Source organism: Macrosteles quadrilineatus, unplaced genomic scaffold (genome assembly GCF_028750875.1).
Source record: "Macrosteles quadrilineatus isolate MER2022 unplaced genomic scaffold, UCM_ALF_1.0 Scaffold_2__2_contigs__length_208266976, whole genome shotgun sequence".
Taxonomy (NCBI): domain Eukaryota; kingdom Metazoa; phylum Arthropoda; class Insecta; order Hemiptera; family Cicadellidae; genus Macrosteles; species Macrosteles quadrilineatus.
Window position 1 is genome coordinate 204380290 of NW_026542595.1, and position 22557 is coordinate 204402846.

General features: G+C 33.6%; 2 protein-coding genes across 3 annotated transcripts in view; both read left to right on the top strand.

Annotated features, from left to right (window-relative positions):
- The window catches only part of LOC128987359 (uncharacterized), a 34020-nt gene extending 30296 nt beyond the window's left edge, over positions 1-3724 (top strand). For both annotated transcript variants that reach the window (XM_054408165.1, XM_054408164.1), the window contains 2 exons: positions 453-623; positions 1906-3724. In XM_054408165.1, the coding sequence (XP_054264140.1) occupies positions 453-623 (171 nt within the window). In that variant the 3' untranslated portion in view covers positions 1906-3724. The remainder of the gene's footprint in view (positions 1-452; positions 624-1905) is intronic.
- Positions 3725-11386: 7662 nt separating this feature from the next.
- On the top strand, positions 11387-20278 carry LOC128987025 (acylphosphatase-2-like). The gene is made up of 3 exons (XM_054407682.1): positions 11387-11500; positions 13190-13316; positions 20088-20278. Exons 1-3 carry the CDS (start codon positions 11443-11445, stop codon positions 20200-20202), a joined length of 300 nt encoding a protein of 99 aa, XP_054263657.1. The 5' UTR covers positions 11387-11442; the 3' UTR covers positions 20203-20278.
- The last annotated feature ends 2279 nt before the right edge of the window (positions 20279-22557 follow it).

Consider the following 22557-nt stretch of genomic DNA (forward strand, 5'->3'; position numbering starts at 1 on the left):
TAATATTTAGGGGTAGTTAATTAACCTCCAAATATTTCAATTTAATTGACAAGAAAAGGTTCTAAAAATGTTAATTAAACTAAACTATTTTGAAGGGAGATTGAATAAGTACCATACAATGGTATAGCAAATTTGGGGGAGTTTCAAATTTGATTTAATATATTTTTCACTGTTTTCTGAAATTTATTTTCGATTAAACGTATTTTATAACTTTATAACTTGATGCCTTTTATATATATAGATTAGTAACATCATGAAACCTTAAGATTTATTACCGATATTTTCATAAAAATCTTGGTAATAAAGTAAATAATTATAGTGCAATCTCTAGTAAATCCATTAACTGAAAACATCAGGGACGTAAACTATGCTTTGATTAGTTCTGTTCCACTACACTCAATTTTAAGATTTTACACGTATACGAACTACTAATCAGTATGATTTGTACACAGACGAAGCGCAAGAAGAAGCTGCTTGCCCAGCTGCAGAAGAGGCAAGTCGCCGCTCTAGTGAGGCGCAAGAGTGAAGCTCAAGATGCCCAAGATGTGGAGATCAACCATCTGCACAACCTGCACAAACCGCGGGCTTCCATCATACTTCCCTCCGACCCTCATGTAGTATAGGTATCTGATTGTTCTTCTACTTCCAAAATCTGGTGGTTTGGATTTTTTAGGTTTGTTGCAAGTGATGGCTAATTCAACCAAATTTAAGGTGTTCACTGCACAAGAAATGTCCGAATTTTAGTTAATCGAGAGGTTGTAGTGATCACCTTCAAACCTGAAGGTTGCTGGTTCAGTCCCTATTTAGGGTGTTTTTTTGGGCTATCGAGCTAGAAGTTTAAGTACCTTTGATATTAAAAGTAATATCATTTTATAGTGGAGATTTTTGTAGAAAAATTAGAGAATTGTCAATGACGCTGAATAAGACAATAAAAGACTTTCAAAAATATTAACTAAACGTAACCTTTTTAATACAAAGCATGTGAGAAGCAATGATACCACTTTCTTGGGACAGGACTTTAAGTTCCTTTTAAACCTCCCGAGTGTGATATGGACTTTATTTGTTAGGAAAGAGTCTTGCAGATTTTGATATCTGAATTAATGTTGTCAAATTCTGTATATACTTCGATGGGAGTTATCCCGTAGTAAAAGTGAATGGTTTTGGTGTAAAATTATAAAGATTTTCCCAAGCCTGGTAAAAGGGCGTGGTATTTGAATACAAATTAAAGAAACGTTAGAACTTTCTACGGCTGACAGATGTTTTGACACTATTTTCTCTTAGATTATTCTGTCCGCTAGAATAATCAACGGACGGTCCTAAATTATGTTGCATTGGGTCCAAAATCGACCCTTGATCGGGATCAAACTAGTAACCTCCAGTTTTGAAGGTTCAATCACTCGGCTTTCCAGTTGGTTTTACAAGTCCGGCCAAGGCAATCAGATGAAATGGACAAAAGAACTGAGAACTTACCTTTAACGTTATCAAGCTAACGTTATCACATTATTTAACGTTGTCAAGCTCCGCATCTGCCTTTGCCAATCAAAATGCAATTGTTGTCAAAGTAGGTACGTTGTCTACGGTTATTGATCAATAAATGCACGCAAACGTCATCATACTTAATAGGTTAAACAATTTAAAATATCTCAGATGTTACCAAATTAATTGTGATTGAGTTTTTCTGTTTATCAATGAGTAGCAGCAATTTAGTGTCCGAGTTCCTTCAGAAAAAATGGGAAAGGGGCTTTAAAACCACACATTCAAATTTTAAATATCAAGTCCCATAAAATAGTTTGATTGATCCGCATGAATGCGACGTCATGAATGTCCAACGTAAAGGCTACACCAATACAGATTTACTAAAAAATTATATTTAGGTACTGTTTTCATCACTCACCGTTGTTACAGGGATGCTAACGCTGACTTGGGAAAACTCTGAGCATGGAGATGTGCTGAATCATCTACACGGAAAAAGCTCATTTACTCTGATGAGTGCACGAACATTACGAACGTTTATGTACAAAGGCAACATACGGTAGTTAAATGTAAAAAACCACATCATAGTCATTGTGCATTTTGCATCATATAATAGTTTCTAAGTATAAGAAGTGTGTTAGAAATGTAATTTTACTCAGTGTGTAAACGACATAAATCATAAAGTGGGGTTTATCATAGGCTAATTAGCTCAACTTGGTCAACCAAAATAAACTCTAAAATGTGAATGATATCAATGTGCTTTTAAGCTTTAAAAAATGCTTAAGCTGAGATCAAAATTCAGTATTTTGTTAACTAAATTTGAGTTGTCTAACGAAGGGGTTCCCGTTTTTTAATTCCTTGATAATCAAACTTAACATTTGTTAACTCCCCCTTTTATTAATTTCTCAATGTATTTTTATTTGCACAATCTAATGGCTCTATAATTATGGGTAGGTACCAAATATGTAAACATTTACAATTTTATTTTAGAAAAAATTAACTTTCTCTAATTCTCTAACGATTTAGGTTCCTTGGAGTCAGTTTTAATTACCACGATATAATTAGTATAAAGATGGAAAATTTACAAACAATAGATCAAAATATTGCAAAGTAACATACAATCAAAAGTAAAAACTAGAATATCTATCATTTTTAAAATTTGATTTTTAGACTAGAACATCATTTGAATACTTTAACAATATGTATTAGCCAATGCTTAAAACCTCTTGTCATAATGATTTCGTGTCATGATTGCAGTGTTAGTTTTTAGAGACTAAGTGCCAATTTCAAAGCCAAATGAAAACATACTGTGATTCTACATATGTTCTATGATGTCAAAGTAAGAAATGAAAAACTGTCTAGAGTATAAAATTTTTGTTATCTTGTGTAGTATGGATGCATTTATGTGATAGTGAGCGTAGAATAGTGTAGATGTACAAAAATGTTGCTGTAAGTTAAGTTATATTTAATCTTAAGCTGTACATACCGTTATTTATTTGTAACCATTATACTGTTATAGTGATATTATGATTATATGTGTACATAATAAGTTTGACATTATATGAATGACCAAGATTAGTGTGTATCTAGCCACGGCCACCTATAACTCTAGGCCACGGCCTTCGAAGTGGCAACGTCGCAAGTAGTGTTGTAACAGCTGTTTTGTTTGGAGGCAGCTAATGGTATTTGTGTATTTTTAAGAATACGAAAGCTTGGTTACTGGACTATGGAATTATTGATTCCACTCTTTAAATGTATAGAAGAAATCGATTTTCAATTTACATTGTTTTGGTTTTAAATTATGTATGATTTATTTTTGATATTTTAATAAATTTATGTCCATAAATTTAAATTTTAATGAATTATAAGCGAATCAAGAAGATGGTGTCACCTGACTGCCATGTTATCTAATGGGACGTCAGGCACTAGACGACACTACTTGCGACATTGCCAATTCTACCAGGCCGTTAAAGAAGTTAAAGGTGGCCGATCTAGCACAGTAGTTACAACAGTTTTAATTGAAAAATAAATTCAAAGTAATTTTATAAGAAATTTGTGTTGTTGGTGTAAGCAGTATTATTAAAATAGACAACGCATTCCATTTCAAACCCTGCATTGATTTTTGCAATATATTCTTTATGGACTCTTAAATTTTGTTTTGAAATCTTTCTACAAATAAAGGTGTTTAGTGGTTATTGTAAATAAGCATTTTTTAAAGAATAATCCATAACTATTATAATTGTATGTTCTATTGTCGTAATAAACTTTTTTAAATCCAAATGTATTTTCTTCATATCCCTATTGTTAACAGGGCTGGAAGCCTCTTTTAACGTTGCATTAGTTCTCATTCGATTATTTTAAGGCCTAGTGGCTTTTATCAAGACCTAACAGCTTTCGACATACCTGCAAAACATTATCAAACCAAATCTATTTACTTAATTTCAATACAATTTTTCCCTGTAACATCCCTTTGTCCGACTTACCCGATTTTCACGGTTGAGGTGTTATTTTAAAGCTCATGATCTAGTGCATCTGCAAATGGCAATTAAAAAAAATTTTTATTTTGGGCTTCACCCCTTCACGTTTTACTTTATTTATAGAGTCCATTTTGAATGATCCAGTTATGCTGGCAGCATTCTTTATAACGGTTTAAATGTGAATTGCAACTTAACAGCTGTCCCTTCAGTTGAATGTTTAACCACAGTCAGATTGTTAACAACATAACAATTATGGTGTACATTTAAAATTAAAAAAATATTTAAAATAAGTTGTTCTATTTATCTAATAATTTGACCAAACCAATAATACCTTGAAAAGGTAAATGATCATTTTCTGCATTGAATTCTCTTTTTATGGAGATATTCTCTTTTATTTTGTGATTAAACATACTCTGTGATCACTGCCTTCCTAAAGACTCCAAACATCACCAAAAGACAATTTTAAGGTACAGTATTTTTCTAGCACACGTCACAGTGAATTTCAATGACTGCAGACTATTTGTTATTAATTCACCACTTTTAAAAATAATCTTAAAATAGAATAATTTGATTATAAACTATGGCTAGACGTATAATATTACAACCGAAGAGTAACACGGTGAATTTAGAGTAAATATAGGAGAAAAACGTTTATCCAAATGACACAATTATAACTTTAACCGGACGTAAAACTCACCCAAAACATACTTTGTGTGTAAGATAAGAAGTCTAACAGTCCATATCAATAAACATGTGTGAATCACGTAGGGTTTGCAAAAATAAAATTTTTTACCAAGGATTTATCCACGTTCAACTTTATCCAACAACACCATAATTATAGGCCTACAATCAGTTTCATAATGTGAGAAAGGTCTAATTTTAAAATCCCTAATGTGTGTGGAATCAAATACGGATCTAGAAACGTTAAGCATTTATGACAAATGATGATTTATGATTTATGAGCATTTTTAATGTATTACCTTTTTGTGAAAATTGGCATGCAGTCGGTCAAAAAAATATCTACAAGGTACAAGGCGAATTTATTATTTTCTATCCAACTTATTGAAATCGTTAACACGGTGATAGTTTTACATTAGAATATAAATATAAATAATCCTTACATTTTTTCTTATCAAAGATTTTTCTCGATCAACAGGTTTTAGTAATCGTTGATTTTACTGTTTAGAGATTAGCATCGTTTTACCAAAAGAATATTTGTATTTTATACTTTTTCGTCGTAAATCCACTATTAATTTGCACATAATTTGCAACTAGTTAGTTTCGAAGCATCAATCTTCAAATCTATTTATCTAATAATTTGACCAAACCAATAATACCTTGAAAAGGTAAAGGTAAGGTTGCAGAGTCGAAAAATTCAAGACCTGTTTTCGTCACGTTTTTTACTATCACTTTTAATAAGGGAGTTACGATGGTAGTAAACCTTACTTACTACTTGTAGTAAGTTACTAGTTATAATCGTGATACAGTAAATACCAATAGTGGGTTGATGACAAAAGAAGTACGTAGTACGTGTTTACGTTGATGAACTCAAATAAATAATTTAGTTTTCCCAATTAAGAGTCTTCATCAGTGGTAGCCATATTGGATTTTAGTCCCATAAGAGCAATGTTAACTTTGTAACAGAATTTCTAAAAAACCTGTTGTGATAAAATATGATGGAGGTGTTAAAATTAAGGTTTAGTGGTCCTCTAGAGATTGAAGATTTTAGTTTTGTAAATTTTCCTCTACTTAATAACAATTAATGATAATTAATTAAGCCTTTAATTAAATTATTTATTAAGAAAAGACAAAAAACTAATAAACTATTTGAAATATCATTTCCTCATTCCCTAGTACTCTAAGTTATAGACCTAATAATAAATTTTCAAACTATATCTTAATAAATAACACCGGCATGCTGCTTCAAATGATGGTTTGTTCTGTCAAATTTAACATTGCTCTTATGGGACTAAAATCCAATATGGCTACCACTGATGAAGACTCTTAAACTACACAACAACTTAAAAAGATTGTCAAATTTGATATCAACTTAGTTAATCTAGAGTGGTGAAACGGGTATGCTATTTTGGAACAATGAGATCCCTGCTGGCATCGGCTCAGAAGATGGCTTGTCGTTCGTTAATTTATTTCAATTCACTTTTAAAGAGTATTCTCGTTTGTAAAGCTGGCCAATAGTATAATGGTTTATTTGGGTAGCAAACTATTAAAATGTCTTATAATATAGGTTGTGAAAAGACAGCCATGATATAGTAGTAGGGTTGAAATTCAAAATTATTCCAGGTCATATTACGACAATGGTAACTACAACGATAACTAAATATCAGAATGCTACAGTATGTCTTTAACTTACCTGGTCAATAATCGAAACCCCTAACATAAAACAAATATTAAGTTGTTCTGATTACAATAATACTGACATCTCGAAAGTAATTATGATGATTATAACTACATTGGACATCTTCAATATTGAAGTTGAGGTAATTATCTATTTGTGTTTTTCTAAGTAGGTATATAATTATGTTTGTTACGAGTAAACTGAAACACTACTGAATTGAATTGACTACACCGAAACTGTACACTAAGATAGTCATGATCCTGTCCAAGACCTTAGCCTAACCACTGAGAAGAAAGATGCGTCTTACTTCTCTGTGGCCTGACGAATGTTCTCGGGCTACGCCTCGCGGGCTTCCATAGTTCCAAGGTAGTATTCATCTATCAACACACTAACATTCGCACTATTTACAATTTACTTGGTTTACAATTTATATTGTATCCTGTTACACTAAATGATTGATTTTAAGTAATGACTAGCTGTTTGCCCGTTCTACGTACGGGAATCTAGTAGTAAGTTAAAACCTTATATTCAAAACAGGAGTTTGTTTGCATATTTAGTGTGCATTTTTCCAGATATGATCGCAAAACTATAAATGTTTAGGAATTCATAAAAACCTTCTCAAATACAATATCTGACCGTTTCAAAGCCAAAACGAATGCTTCGCAATTAAATGTCACCCGATCGTGTTAGTCCATATTTTATATCAAACGATGAAAGGAATTGCTTTACAGTATAGACCTATGAGGCATAGCCCTAAGGTAGGCCTGTAATTTAAAGTTACTTTTCACACTGGTTAAAAGTAGTTAAAACACTACCTCAACCTCACTACTGCACACTTTATTCGGGTTGAAATTTTTATTAACAATGGTGCTCTTGTCTTTTCCACGAAAAATAAGGACATTAATGCGTTACCAATAGACATACACACACAAATAGGTACAGAATTGAGTCCACACAACATTTTGGAGTCCAGACAGAAAACGCTAAAAATTATACAGTAAGACATCAATTAAATTTAATAAGCAATAAGGTGCAGTGTTTATAAATAAATAGTGAAAATAGTGATGTGTTTGTATGTAAAAATGATTCTTACTGCTACCACCGGTTCTAAGGAAAAGTAGCAGTACCAACAACCAACGTTTACATTTGAGAAAAGAACTGTAGTACTTACGACTAATTCAAACTGTCAAATGTAAGTAAGTAGAAACCAAAAGTGACATATTGGAAAAGCGAGTTTAGCTACATCTGTTTAGTTAAACCTCCGTTACGGTACGATCACAGCGAAATCAGAAAGACCTTCCAAGATCGCAGCAACATCCACGATCACCTACTGCAGTTGTGATTTTTTACTTTGCACTTTACACAACTGTCGTTGAAGCGCCGTCAATGAGTGGAAACCTTTGTAAGCTACGGTATTGGTGGCGATGATAAAAAAAATGTAAGTTTCCTTGCACTAATACAACACTGATTCACGGTATTTTCCCCGGTTATCAAAACTCAAGAACAATCGTTGCACTTGCGATTAGTTAAACCGGTTAAGTAAGGCACGTTTTTAATCTCACTTGGTTTGGATGTGCTGACTAAACTTGATCGGAAATGGTTGCGGTATTTGTAAAAAACTTTTAATGTAAACATATCAGTGACAGCTAGAAGTGAGAACTAATCCAAACAGCTGATCGTTATTTCATAAAATGTAATAGTAAACATTGGGAGAAAATTTGACAAATATCAAACGAAATTGGGTTTTTGGTGGTTCGTTATTTTGTTTTCAAAGAAGCGAGGCCATGTTTGTATAGCCAAAGACACTCTTACCAATCCAGTAAATACAAACAAATGATTAGAACCTTGATCGGTACTCTAGTTTTCTAGGAGTAGGCCGCGTAAAATGACATTTTGTCGTTACAGACGAAGTCACAGAATGGACAAACAGACAGACATACAGACAGAAATTGAGATAAGACTCGTTTCGGCTTTCTTAGGCTACGAAACGTAAAAATAACCAAAAGCTGCATGATTCTAAGCAATGTACAGACAAAACTGTAATTTTATTTATATAGATGAATTTATAACTTCTTTATTAGCATCAAAAATTCATTTAATTTATCAGTGTTATTAAGTTACCTGAAAGCACAAAAATATGTCAACACTTGTAATAATATATTTACACTTATACTGTTTACTCACAAGACGGTAAATACATATACAAGATGGTAAGTGGTGATCGATTTTCATTGTACTCTCCAATCATAATCAGACCCAATAGGCGAAATGGTAAATCTTATATGTATTTACCGTCTTGTGAGTAAACAGTATAAGTGTAAATATATTGTTACAGGTGTTATTTTACGTATTTCTGCGCTTTCAGATAAATTTATATACACTTTGACAAATACTCGTAATTTGATAAGACTTCTGTGTCTTCACTTCGTTGTGAAGTACGAAAGTACGGATATAGAAACCCATTTATTTAAGGTATGTGCCCATAAGAGTGGGTTTATCGAACAACTTATATTTTACAGGGGAGATGACTTTTCAGTCAAGTATGCGGTTGATAGGTGTGCGGCTACGGTTTTTGTCAGAAGTTCGTGATCCTTACATTTAACCAATAGTAATCTACCATTGGTTAAGAGTATTGATACTAATACTTTTCTATGATAATTGTCTGAAATAATGTTTCTATACAGCATTTTATTGGCTCGTTCTACTTCACCATTCTTCTTTCACTACTACATACTTCTAAATTGCTATGATTTTGTGAAAAACCTTCTTTGTTTTCCATGAGACTTAAAAAATCTGAAAGGGCCAGAATTCAGCCCCGGTATACGCCCCGGACCAGCCCCGGTTTCCCTTCCGGACTACTTGACCTAAAATATAAACAGTTTATATCATGATTATATTTGTGTGAATCTTTTAAAAATCAATCTCGGTGTCATGTTTCTCAGTTTTTTCATGTCTATATAAGATCAAGCTATCAATGAACGCTTGTTTATAGCAATTCTCCTTCTTGCAAATTATCACGAAACGGTTTGATTGATTGTCATAAGACGATTTTAATTAAGTTTATATATATACTATATTTGTATGTAAAATTGCTAGATAATTTATTTTCTCCTCTATTGTATTGATGTTTATATTTATGTAAAAATTTCTAACAGCTTAAAATTCTTAATTCTTTGTGAGGCTTCAAGCAATTTTTCTACCCATCTAAAATTAAAAGCGACGTGTCATACACAGAAGGATAGGCAGAAGGCTTATTCTGCGATTATTCTTCAAATGTAGCTACCTTCTTCTTTTCTTTTAACACCCTGAAAGTCAGATACTGCAATTCAAAACAAAAGAAAGAATTTTAACATTTTACAAAACATTATCAGAACGATTTGTGAACCTTTCAGACACATGATGGTACATAGCTAACAACCTTCACTGGCAGAACATTCTATTTTTCTCTCGCAACATTTTTATCAAATAACGGTGGAGTATTTTGTACGGCGAGGCTGGCGAAAACACGCTATGTCGCTATGCAATTGTCGGTAACAAGAGAACAAAGCAACGATTGGCGACCGGACAGGTCAATCATGGGTCCAGGGGAGGGGGGGCGTGAGACCAGGAAACCGGATATCAGGAAACCGAGGAAACACCTCGCCAAGAACAAGTGGGGACAGGAAAACCGGGAAAATTGTGAACACGGGGAAAATGTGTAGAGGAAAAATAGCTCAAAGATTAATTTGATGAGCTCACGAATAATTATGCAATTTGGCTGAGATGAATCCGGTTCGAAGGACCAAAAATTGCAAAGGATAAACGCTGTGTAAAATAAATACGATAAAATTTACCTGTAATGAAATGTCCATGAACAAATTTATTTATCAGGAACATTTAGTATGTCAAAGTAGCGTTGAGTGGCACATAATTAATTGAACAATTATATACTACAACAACGTATGCTCTAGTATTTGTTAATGGTACGTAGGTTGTTGACGGAAGCAATAATATAAATGTTGTGAAAAAATAAATATTAGTAGTGAATACGGTATTACATAGCCAGGCAGACTTTCAAAGATAGAATGAGCTATTTACTAATTAACTATGAATAAGGTGCCGTACTAGTATTAGTATTTTAGGAGTGTTAAATGGAAAACCTCACTCAGTTGGTTAAGGTTAGAATTGTAGTACTGTAGTAATTATTTAGTCCAACCTCAAAAGTTTGCTGATGTTTTTTTTTCTTTGCATGAAGCCGTAAATTCAACTAAAATACTGCACCACATTCAAAACATAGCGTTGCATTCAGCTACTCAAGTAATTTACCGTAAACATTTCAGGTGTGGAGCTAAAAGTAACAGGATAGTTGGCAGAATACCAGCTAGTAGAGTTGTTCATTGTAGATTTACTTTTATTCAGCCAAAGCTGTATGTACAGTATAATAGATTATACTTGTGTTGCAATAAGTTAATCTCCGTCGGTTTTCATTTCCTTGGGAATATGATCTAAATACAGAATATAAAAGTTAAAGCCCTCACTCCGGATAATTAGGCTGAAATGTTGTATCTAATTTTGTTTCCATCTTTTATTAATTCTCTAAGCGATATTTTTAAATCAAAATTGTAAATTTTAGATTTTAAAAAATTAACATGGGCTTTAGGGTTGCCATGTTGGTCCACATGTTTTATTTACAGCGTGGGTTGAATGAAAATAGAGAGGTTTACACAATACATACTTTTGGTCGAGTTTTCGACCACGGGGCGAGCTCTCTACTGTTATTTATGTTGATAGAGTGCTACAATAGTTTGTTTACGAATAAACTTAAATGTAGTTGTAAGTTGTATTTATGTTGAATAAGGTATTTGGTTGAGTAATACAGTAGATAAATGAGTGATTATGCTTACTGGCAAATCTGTGGGTGCATACATTTAATTTAAGACCAAAAATGTGAAAATCGGTCGGGAAGAAGAGGCGGCCGACTCGGCATAGAGGGCCCAATATTTTTTAATGCATTTATTACTACTTTGAAACGACCAGTATATGCCATACACATGTTGATTCTGAAGGGGGAGGGGACGCCAGGTGACGTCACAGTGTTGTCGTCCTGGGCGCCGCGACGCTGTCCCCAGTATCAGTGTATCAGTGATCGGCGACGCTATGGGGCCGGACGGCCAAATCGTCTCTTTGGAGTTCGAGGTCTTCGGTGAAGTTCAAGGTAAGGATGACTTGTGTGCCAAATTCCTTAATTGCACCTGCGACGTCTTACGGATCTAAATACGATAGTTTTTAAAAGTGATCAAGATTGTATTGCCAAAAAATATACGCTGTTATTTTATTTAAACCAGTAGGATTGATAATGTCTAAATTTTCGAACTTTTTGGTATGAAACTTTTGGAAAGAGACATAACTCATATAAATGGTTCGGAAGTGAACTTTAATCATAGTTAGGTGGTATAGTTGGAATCTAGCAATGGCTAACCGGAGTTTATACGAGAAATTTGGTAATTGTTATATTCTAATTAAGTACAGTATTTAAAAAAATGGTTATAAAATAAATAATTGCTTGTAGTCTACGGTAGGTGAATATTTAAACAACTTAATGCAACCTAATGAAACCTAATTCAGGTAAGGTAGTTTGAAAATTCATTAAGATTCCCAGTGAAATTAATATTACTTATATTTTAGACCTCTAATCTGGCCGTAATATTTGTATAACCTATTTTCCAATAAATATAATAAAACAATTTAACAAGTTAGTTTTGCAAGCTTTGCAAACGTTGTAACACTTTTTATCTGAAATTCACTTTTGGTTCAGGTAGGTTTATGATAATTAGTTTTAGAAATACTTTTGGGGTTATTGACTTGTCTCTTTGATTGTTGGATGGCAAAATCACTGAGTTGGGTGAAGCTAGATGTATAAATAACTGACATGCTTAGCTGAAAATATGCTATGCTATATTCGTATATAAAATAACAGCAATTTTTAAACTTCATATATGTCATTTGCGTATGTATCCATAGTATATTTGAACATTTCAAACTATGTATAGCAATTTCACATTTAAGCTTACGCTTTGAAAAATCAATGGCTTCAGCTTTAATTTAAATTCTGAATACTGTAGTAAATTAATCGGGTTACAGTTTAAATAGAGGGAGAAGTGGTCCTATGCATTTTCCGTAAAATCATAAACCTAAATAATCGTGTATCTATTCTTTAAATTGTATTTATTAATTTTACTAGAAATTTTTAATTGAAAAAAATAATTACTTTCTGGAGTAGATGTATTAAATACATGTTTTTTAAAACCTTTTTTTCAGCTCGTGTGCATCGCAGGGAAAATATCCGCATAATATTATAAAGATAATTTCCTGTAGACGTGCAAAATCTCTTTATAATTTAAAATAGGATGAAAATTAAACACAAAAAAATGAATATAAACTTTTAAAAAATAAAAAAAGGTTTTAAAGTAAAAGTTTTAAATAACAAGAGCCTTATTTATGGGCGTTGCCTTGCTGGTGACGAAATAACAAAGAAATATAAACAGAAAATCAAAACAAATGGAAGAAATTCATTATGTTTCATTTACAGCGTGGGGTGAAAATAGAGAAGTCTGTACATGTCATATGTTTTGGTCGAGTTTTCAACCACTGGATGACCTCTAGTGTATAGTAAAACAGCTCAACACAGAATATGTACTTCATTGTTTTGTCTGATGTTGGATCAGTAAACATCAGCTGATAGTCTTCGTCAATAAATTTTCCATGGTCTTGGCGAGGGAAGGGAGTATAGGAACTACTTTTTATCTGACCGTTGTTTAGATTATGTGAGTAATTTGTTGACAAAGATCATTCAAAAACATGTATACATATACTAGTTATTTTCAATCTTCTTCATTTGTTTTAGGCCGATACTTCACTAAGTACTGCAAAGAAAAATGTACCGACTTGGGCATCGGCGGATGGGTGAAAAACAGCAAAAGAGGAACTATTGTTGGCAAACTGCAGGGCACCAAACCGAACATTGAGGAGATGTAAGTATAAGAAATCGGTAGCTACACGAATTTTCTGGTTTTGTCTTTTACATTTGAAGTGTCATCATTCAACACAAGTTTTGCCATTACAACTTTCGCCTAGCTGACACAAGCTGATTAAAATTATTGACAAGTGTAGTTTCATTAGGTAATACTTGCTGATTTTTCACGTATACGCTTCGCCGCTGTCAAAAAAAAAAAAAAAAAAACTGAAATTATAACAAATTGCTCTGGATTAACATAAACCCCATTTAAGTTCAAACTTTTCCAAATTCTTCTCTCTGTTTCTTTTTTCCAATCCAAACATCAGGTAATATTAACAATGGAAAACGTTGCTCATAATAGACAGTGTCAAAACAAATTGCAGTTAAATTTTTTTCGGTATGATGGATAAAAATCAATAAAACAATTCTTATTAGCTCAATGAATAGTTTAAAACATCATCACCATTTTACTAATTATAGAAACCATAACTCAGCACACTTGTTGCTATTTCAAGAGACCCATGAGTTCTTTAACTAATCATAAAAAGGATGCATAGGTTGTAGATAAAAAAAAATAAATTCCTATTTAATATTTCAACTGACACATATTCTTTCTGGATAACTACTATAATTATATGGTATTTGTCTTTTATAAGTATAGACAATCATAGATTAAACATAATATAATTGTTAATTATACTCAACTATCTCTTCTCCAATGGATAATAAAACTAAAATAAGAAAAACTTTACGTTTTTATTCACACTTATTAAAAAACACAAAGATAACAACAACAAGAACAACAACAAAAACCATGAGAGAAATAATTAGCTAAATCAAATATTCCTGAACCTAGAACAGACCAAGGCACATTAACACTATTATTTAGATTGGACCGAATTACACTGTAGGGAAAGTGTAATATTAAGACGTAGGCCTTATTTTGACATACTATTTCAAGAGTATGAAACAGTTATGTGCCCAAATAAGTGATTAATTACAACCTAAATGTGCTTACTACGCTTATTATTATAGGTACGCCTACTCCATTTATACACTCTACAATGTAACTATAATACTGTAATACATTTTAAACGCGACGTTTAATTGATTATGCAAACTGTTCCCAGCCTTTGAATTAAAATATATATATAAATTCAATACACTTTATAATCTACAAACTCAAACACGTGTTTTGGCTAAAGGTGTAGTAACCCCTTCGATCAATGGTGTATGAAGCAACGTACAATGTTGGCGACCCTGACTGAAAAAGGCGCCAATTTTTTTGTAACAATTGGCACCCCTGCTTGGACATCTGGCATAATAACTGTTATTAGTAAATATCACACGACAACAAAAGGTGGGCCAGTAACTTTGAAGAACAAAGAGCAAGTGTAAACAAGTATAATGCCAAATTATTACACAGATTGCTCAAAGGCTTTCACTTCCGTCCAATATTGTTTCTGGTTTGAAACAAATCCAATTGAGTGGACAATTATTCTTATTGTTGGTTAATCCAGGATGTTTTTGTAGCGTTTGTATTCATTTTCATGACACTTGTTGCATTTTTATTTTATTCGTTTTTTTATTTCACTTAGGTATGTAATATTTCATTTCATTCATTCATTATTTAGTATTAAGTTTCTTAAAATATGTTAACTTTTGTTCATCCACCTTTGCTATTAATCACTCCTCAGAAAGGCTGGCCTAGTATTCATTAAAGTTATTTATACAATTCCATTAATCTATGTTCAATTAATCATTAATAATATTCATTCCATAGCCTATATTTTTTTTGCAAAGCCCACAACTTAGTTATTTGTTAAAAATGTAAGAGAATTGCGATACATAAAAATTTCTTATAATATAATTTCAAAATTAGTCCTTAAGGAATCAAAATTCAAGTAAGCAGTGATCCATGTGTTCAGCAATAGACGTCCCATGTAAACATCCAAATTGGAGAAGACTGAGAGAGAAGGGAAGCCATAGTTGAAAGTTGAAACTGTTAAAAGAAGGATTCTAGATTTTATCTGAGTTAAATTAATTAATTTCATCAAGAAAACCCAGTTTATATTCAAGTTATATTACAGTCAACCTCAAGAGGACTAACTCCAACATTATTTTTCAAAATTAAGTATACACTTTTCTTTTAAACTCACTTAAATTCAGTGCACATTGGACTTACCTTTTGGACAACCTCAAAATTTAATTTTCATTGTTGGGATTTTGTAAGTTTAACACATTAATTATTTGGACACTATTTAATTTATTAATTCTTAGCATTCAAGCCAGCACGACACCCTACCCTGAGATATAGCACATCTAAATTATACTAACTTATTTCAAATTTGAACCTTGATTTAAAACTTATCTTCTACTAGCTGTGACCCGCGGGCTTTGCCCCGTTTAACTTCTTAATTTTCAAGATTATCTCGTTCGCATGGCTCAATCATGTCCTGGTTGAAGTTTGTTCGCTACGCTCAGTCACCTTTAGGCTGGAGCTCGTTCGCTGCGCTCACTTGCCTTCAGGTTAGCTCGTTCGCTACGCTAACTCGCCTCCAGGTTGAAGTTCGTTCGCTACGCTCACTCACCTTTTGGTTGCAAATTAGCTGTTGTCATAAATGTAAAAGAAATAATAGTGCTGCACCCTGTTGGTAATCCTTGTAACTTTAATGCTATTGAACATCATAGAACAGAACCAACTTGTTTAATTGAAACAGCTGTTAAGATTCAATAATTCCATTTCTCATAAGGTTAACATGGGAAACTCCAGAGCCACTGGGGCGGAGCCCGAAAGGATTTTTGAAATAAGAATATGCCTATATGTTAATCGGGAATGTGAGCTATCATCATGCCAAATTTCAGCCCAATCCGACCAGTATTTTTCGCGTTCACTTGTCACAAACATACATCCATACATCCATCCATGCATCCAAACTTTCTCATTTATAATATTAGTAGGATTTTATTTTAATTTCAGCCCACACTCGAATGTCAGTCCTTTCATTATAACGTAACTTATCCTTTTAAATTGCATTGCATGTTTGTTCATTTGTTTCAATAAAATACCTTTTGTTATTTTATATATCGCTCTGTTATTCCACATAGAATAGGCCTAGCCTAAAATGAATATTGTGAGGTGAGTTTCCAGGTATATATTCAATGCTAGTATATATATACAGATATATATTTAAATACACATAAGAGTCGATATGTACACAAGGAGTTGTTTGGAATGTTGTCTACACTACCACTTTGTGCACTGTACTTCGCTGTAATGTGCATACATACAGATGACTGCTATTGCATTTTTCGTCCTCAATCAGCTCATAGAGCGTTTGATGCTGTACACATAGATCTAGGAAGAATAAGTATGTGATGAATGAAGCACGGCCAAACTCGAATTTTGAGAAATGCACCGTGATCCGCATTGGGTCAACACACAACACACTCTTAGTTCAAACAGGATGGTGATGTAGATATTCAACTTGGAAGTTGAAAAGCTTAGTAGACCCTGTCTGGACTCTGGGTTAGGTTCTTGACAGTAGCCTCCCCTACTCAAGCCACATCATTCTCTCTGTTCCTCAAATTACAATGGGAATGCTGCGAGAACTGTACACTTGTACAGACTCCGTACTACTATGGTCTGTATGTTGGAACCTGTCTACCTGGGACTGGCTCGGGCCTAAAACCATTGGCCAGTCCTCAGATAGACGGAGGGACAGGAGACAGGTTCCATCTCACAGACTATAGTGATTATACTAGCATATTGCGTAATTGTGTCCATAATTTTTTACATTTCTTACATTGTATGGTGATAGACAGCATGTGACAATGTGATAATATGAACAATTGGAGCATTCTCTTACAAATAGGGTGAAGTGAAATATTTTTAACCTTATCTCTTTTCTATTGCATTATTATGTTCTGTGATTTTTAATAAACATTTTAATCATTCAAAAATGTTTTTAACACCAATTTTTTACCAAAAGGCTTACATAGTACGTTTTGGGATATTCTTGTGAAAAGTCAGTCAACATAATGTTAAATTACAACCGTGTCAACGTAAAACTCTAGTAATCAGCATAGTGATAGTGCTTTAACTATGTCTGCGATACCTAAATGAGGTGTTAATTTGCATTTAAGGAGAGTAATGAGTTAAACACTAGTTTAGATCAGTGAAATAGATTAGAACTGTATAGATTAGATTAATTTAGCTTAACTGTATATAATCTCAATATATGAAAGCTCAGTTATTGTTTTCAATATCCCACTAAAAGAAGCTAACAAAATTTTTATTCTTGAAAATTCTGGTGACATAAATACATGACAGCGATTAGATTGATTTAATTTACAATGGTATAGGGGTACTAATCATTACCCCGTTTAAGATTTTGGTTGTTGGGGTTACAGGATAAGGGAAATTTGGTAAAAATGTGTAACGTGTAAATAGCTTGATGAACCGTCAATTATCAATCATCCGTCCCTGAAGTTCAAGAGGTTAAAGGCAGAGTACTAAATATATTAACCATGGTTTTCTAAAAGATAGTCATAGGTTAACAACCGAAGATTCAAAGGTTCGATGGGGGATTTAAATATTAAATCCACTGAAGATTGCTTAATCACCTTCCCACAGGGAAATCATATTTTACCACCCAATAGTCTAACTTACAGTTTATGACTTTGCATTCAATGCAATGCAAACGAAGCCGGACTTAAGTTCGGCAGTCGGTGATTTCATATAATCAATCGTCAGTTATCTACAGACTAAAACCTTTTAAGAATAGCTTCTAGCCACTACCGCTTTGCCCATTTTATTTACTGGACTCTTTTAAAATACCGTTATCATCTGAGCTCATCATTCCCTGTAGGCCTACGGCAATGGCACAATGGACTTGCAAGCAGCAGTCAGTGGCAGGTCTATTCTAGTAGGCCGACCCGGCATTGTTGTCGTCCTGCCAGACTCGGCTTGGGCTTGGCAACTTCTCTGTTGTCATGCAATATTGTTCTGGGCGATCAAAAATTGAATTAATAGTTAAATTTCGAGCTCCCCAATGTGAACAGTCTTCCCAATGTGAAAGTGTTTGAAAACCTCCCACAGCAATCACAAGAACAACGCTAAATACTTAGGGAAGTCAAACCATGTACATCCATTCCATCTATAGGCAAGCATGTTTCTTTAAAACTTTTTTTCTCAGCTCGTGTGCATCGCAGGAAAAATCTACGCATACTGTTGAAAAGATATTTTCCTCTAGATGTGCAGAGTCCCTTCATAAATTAAAATAGGCTTAAAATAAGGATAAAAAATGGATTTAAAGTTTTAAAAAATTAGCATGGACCGTAAGGGTTGCCATGCTGGTGACGAAATAACAACGCAATATAAACAGAAATCAAAACAAATTAAATAAATTCCAACCACATGTTTTATTTACAGCGTAGGTTGAAAATAGAGAAGTCTCTACATTACATATTTTTGGTCGAGTTTTTGACCACTGGACGACCTCTAGTATTTATAAAACAACCAATCGTCGCTCACCCAATCACTTGAACGATTTACGTCTGATTTTTTTCGACTAACTATACTTCTTATAAAAGTGCCTTATTAAAATATGAATCTCCGATATGCTCCAAACAGATTGATCAGAACAGATTTGATCTCTGTTTCACAAACCATAATGCACCTTTAACCATTGACAGCCACGAATATTATAACAGAAACGGGATGGATCATTAACGTTAACAAAGTTACGTCACTGAGCCGAATGTCTATACTAATAGCCGTAGTCTTTCATATGGTTTGCACGTTCTTTTATAGTTCCATTGAAATAATAACAAGTATACTTTCTAGCCTGTGACGTCATGTGTTTATGTTTATGATCCATAATGTTTGTTTCTGTTAAATATTCGTTGGTCCACCCACAATGGAGTGTTATTCGTAGCTAAATCTGAACCCTCGGATCCTGCTTCGTAATATTCCTCTGATCAGCACATGACAAAGCTATTACACTGAACATAGCATATGTTCTAACAGCATCCTCGGTGGGCTCTATATCCACGGAATCTGTACGATACTCACCTACGGTTAGTAAGCATAGGGGTCCCCGGCTGCACTTTACGTCCTACACTCATTCGAATGAAAATATCGATCGATATATCGATTATTCGATATATCATTTGAATAGTTAGGTAAGGTTAACCTAACCTAACTAACCAAACGATATATCGAATGAAACAATCGATAAATCAATATTTTCATTCGGTTGTTTCATTCGAATGAGTGTAGGACTTATAGTTAAGTGCAGACTTGCCCCCTTCTTACATACATACAATATAGGAACAAATTCATCCCAAAGACGGCCAAAAGTTCCAATGGACAAGGAATAGTTATTTGTGTAACTAGTGGGCGAAGTAATCATATATTATATAATTAGTCTTTCAAAGACTGTACAGCACGTTTTTAGGTTAGGTTAAATCCAAACATTGAACGAAATGGCAAAAGCTGCACCAGCTGATCGTAGTCTTAATATCTTGTGTTGCCAACTTATTTTCAAGCGTACACGGATTACGTGCATAATAAAAGCACGCTGTTTTGTGTAGTTTGGTTGGAATACTGGTGTGCGCCAAAGTAAAAACGGTGCGCCAAAGTAAAATGTGTGTGCCAAAGTACTACTGTACTATAATCTATGCAAGGAAGCCCACTTTGTCGGGTACTGTAGGAAAATAAAGCTGAAAGTTGTAGTGTTTAAAGTCATAGTTTCATTTTCTTACCCAAGATGTTATGTTTCAGGGTGGCATGGTTGTCCAAGACAGGCAGTCCTGGTAGTGTAATTGATCGTTGTGACCTAAGCAACTTTGAGTACTTAGCACGACAGGATTTCCGGGGATTCAGTATTCGTTTTTAAAAATATTGTCTTAAGTCTGTTTTATTGTAATTTACTAAGTAAATTTTGTAAATAAAATGTAAATTTTTACACTTTCTATGCTTTTTGTTTGTTCTACTGATCCCCGCTTACTTAGGCCATCCACGACAGACCAGCGACTGGTTCATGAAGAAAACAAGTAAAACGAATACTGTACTTGTCAAAACATTATGTTGGCTTTTTGCTAATAGAGTGGACTGTATGAAGGGATAATGAATTTAATTGTTGGTTACAACAAAATAATGTTATGGACTTTTGGTTTTAATAAAGTTGGTTGTTAAGTTTAATCTATTACCACACATGAGGTTCTGATTTGAAGGTCTGGTAGAGTAGGCTATGTGAGTATGGCCAGACGATTCATCTGATGAAAAGATAGCTTCTTCAAATAATAGTTTGTGTGAGCATACACCATTTAAATTCAAATTAAAGGGGTTAAGGTTAGATATGCACAAAAAAGTAGTTAATTGAATGAAACAAAATAAGATAAGGAAAGAATTAAATTGCTACACAAAAACTATATGAATAAGGTAAAAGCACAGTTTAAAGAAGGGAATATTTACATTTATTAATTTGTATTGTTGTATTGTTGTGGCCAAGTGGGGATTTTGCAATATGCTCTCTCTCTCTCTCACACACACAATGAGATATCTGGTTCGTCTATGCTATAACGATGCTTTATCCACGCTACAACCTACAACATACTGTAGACTAACCCCCATTGTAAATTTTAAAGCTCGTTTTTCGTGTCTAGTTAATGTTAACTAATGACGACGACATTTTGTTTATATTATTTTAGGGATAATTTCATGATTTGTGCTTTACTGTTTGGTTATATATAACTAGAGGACGAGTTATTGTTTATGATTTAGATTGTTTTATATGGTTAAACGTGGTTTTAAATTACTGAAATAACAAGAAAAAAATTTAAACAAATCACAGTGCACCGGACAGAACTAACAACAAAATTGGCTTCAGCTGTTCCATAAGGATGAGAAATCTACTTAGGGAGTATACTTTTATCTATGCCTATAATAAGTAAATATTGTAAAAGTGAATATTGTTAAATTCTATCGAATAAGGGAGATACATTTAGGTTAATATGCATTTTAGGGTTTGCACGCGATTTTTGAATTTTTTTTTCATTCTACTCGAAATTTAACGCTGATTCCGAAAATGACGTTCTTTTTCCGCGGAAAACGACCATAACGCGGAAAAACGACCAAAACGACCAAAAACTTTTTTTTATCAAAACACGTCATGTGGGTACTCAAATTAACCGGAATATTAAGCAGATCACGAATATGCAAGAGAAAATAGAAATATGATTGAGACAATGGTTATTTAAAGTAGTTTTGAGCTGCCATTTTGTTATTAATGGTCCAATTTCTATTTTCTTTATGTTAATTGTTATGTTTCGTCAAGACCTACAAAATGATACATAACTCGACTATACAGTACTTGCTTTTTGAAAATTTTGAGCTACCCCCAACCCCCACTACCCCTAAGGGCAAAATTTTCAAAACTTACCATAATTATTGTAGCTCTTTATATCCCAACAAGTTGCCGCAAACCGTTTTCAAATATCTCAAATAGTTAAAAAGTTAAAGAGGGTGCAAGTTAATTTTTTGCCACCCTCATGGTTATTGGGATTTGAAACGTTTTAGGGCGCCATTTTGTTATTAGTGAGCCGATTTTGGTTTTCTTTGTGTCAATGTTTATGTTTCGTCAAGACCTGTAAAATGATACTAAACTCGACTATACTTGTCATTTGAAAATGTTGAGCTACCCCCTACCCCCGCTACCCCTAAGGGCAAAATTTTCAAAATTGACCATAGTTATTGTAGCCCTTCATATCTAAGAAGGTTGCCGCAAACCGATTTCAAATATCTCAAATTTTTGTAAAGTTAAGTGGGGGTGCAAGTTACTTTTCAGCCACCCTGTATAACCAAACAGTAAAGCACAAATCATGAAATTAAACCTTAATTAATAGAAACAAAATGTTGTCAACACTATAGGGATCAGTGTCACCGTACATGAACTAGAAACGAAAAACGAGCTTCAAAATTATTTACAGTTAATATATGAATGGGATGAGAAGTCTACTTGTGTTGGTAAGTCTATAATCTAGGCTAGCGTTATGCAGCGTCACAGGGGGAGAGAGGGAGCCGTATTAAAATAACTAAAAACTCGTTACGTAACATGTGGATGGCCCTAATGCTATTTATGAACCAGAACCACGGATAAAACATACTCCCGAAGGAGTATGTTTTATCTATGGTTTTATCTATGGCAGTGCCAAAACCACGGCCACCTTTAACTCCAGGCCATGGCCTGGTA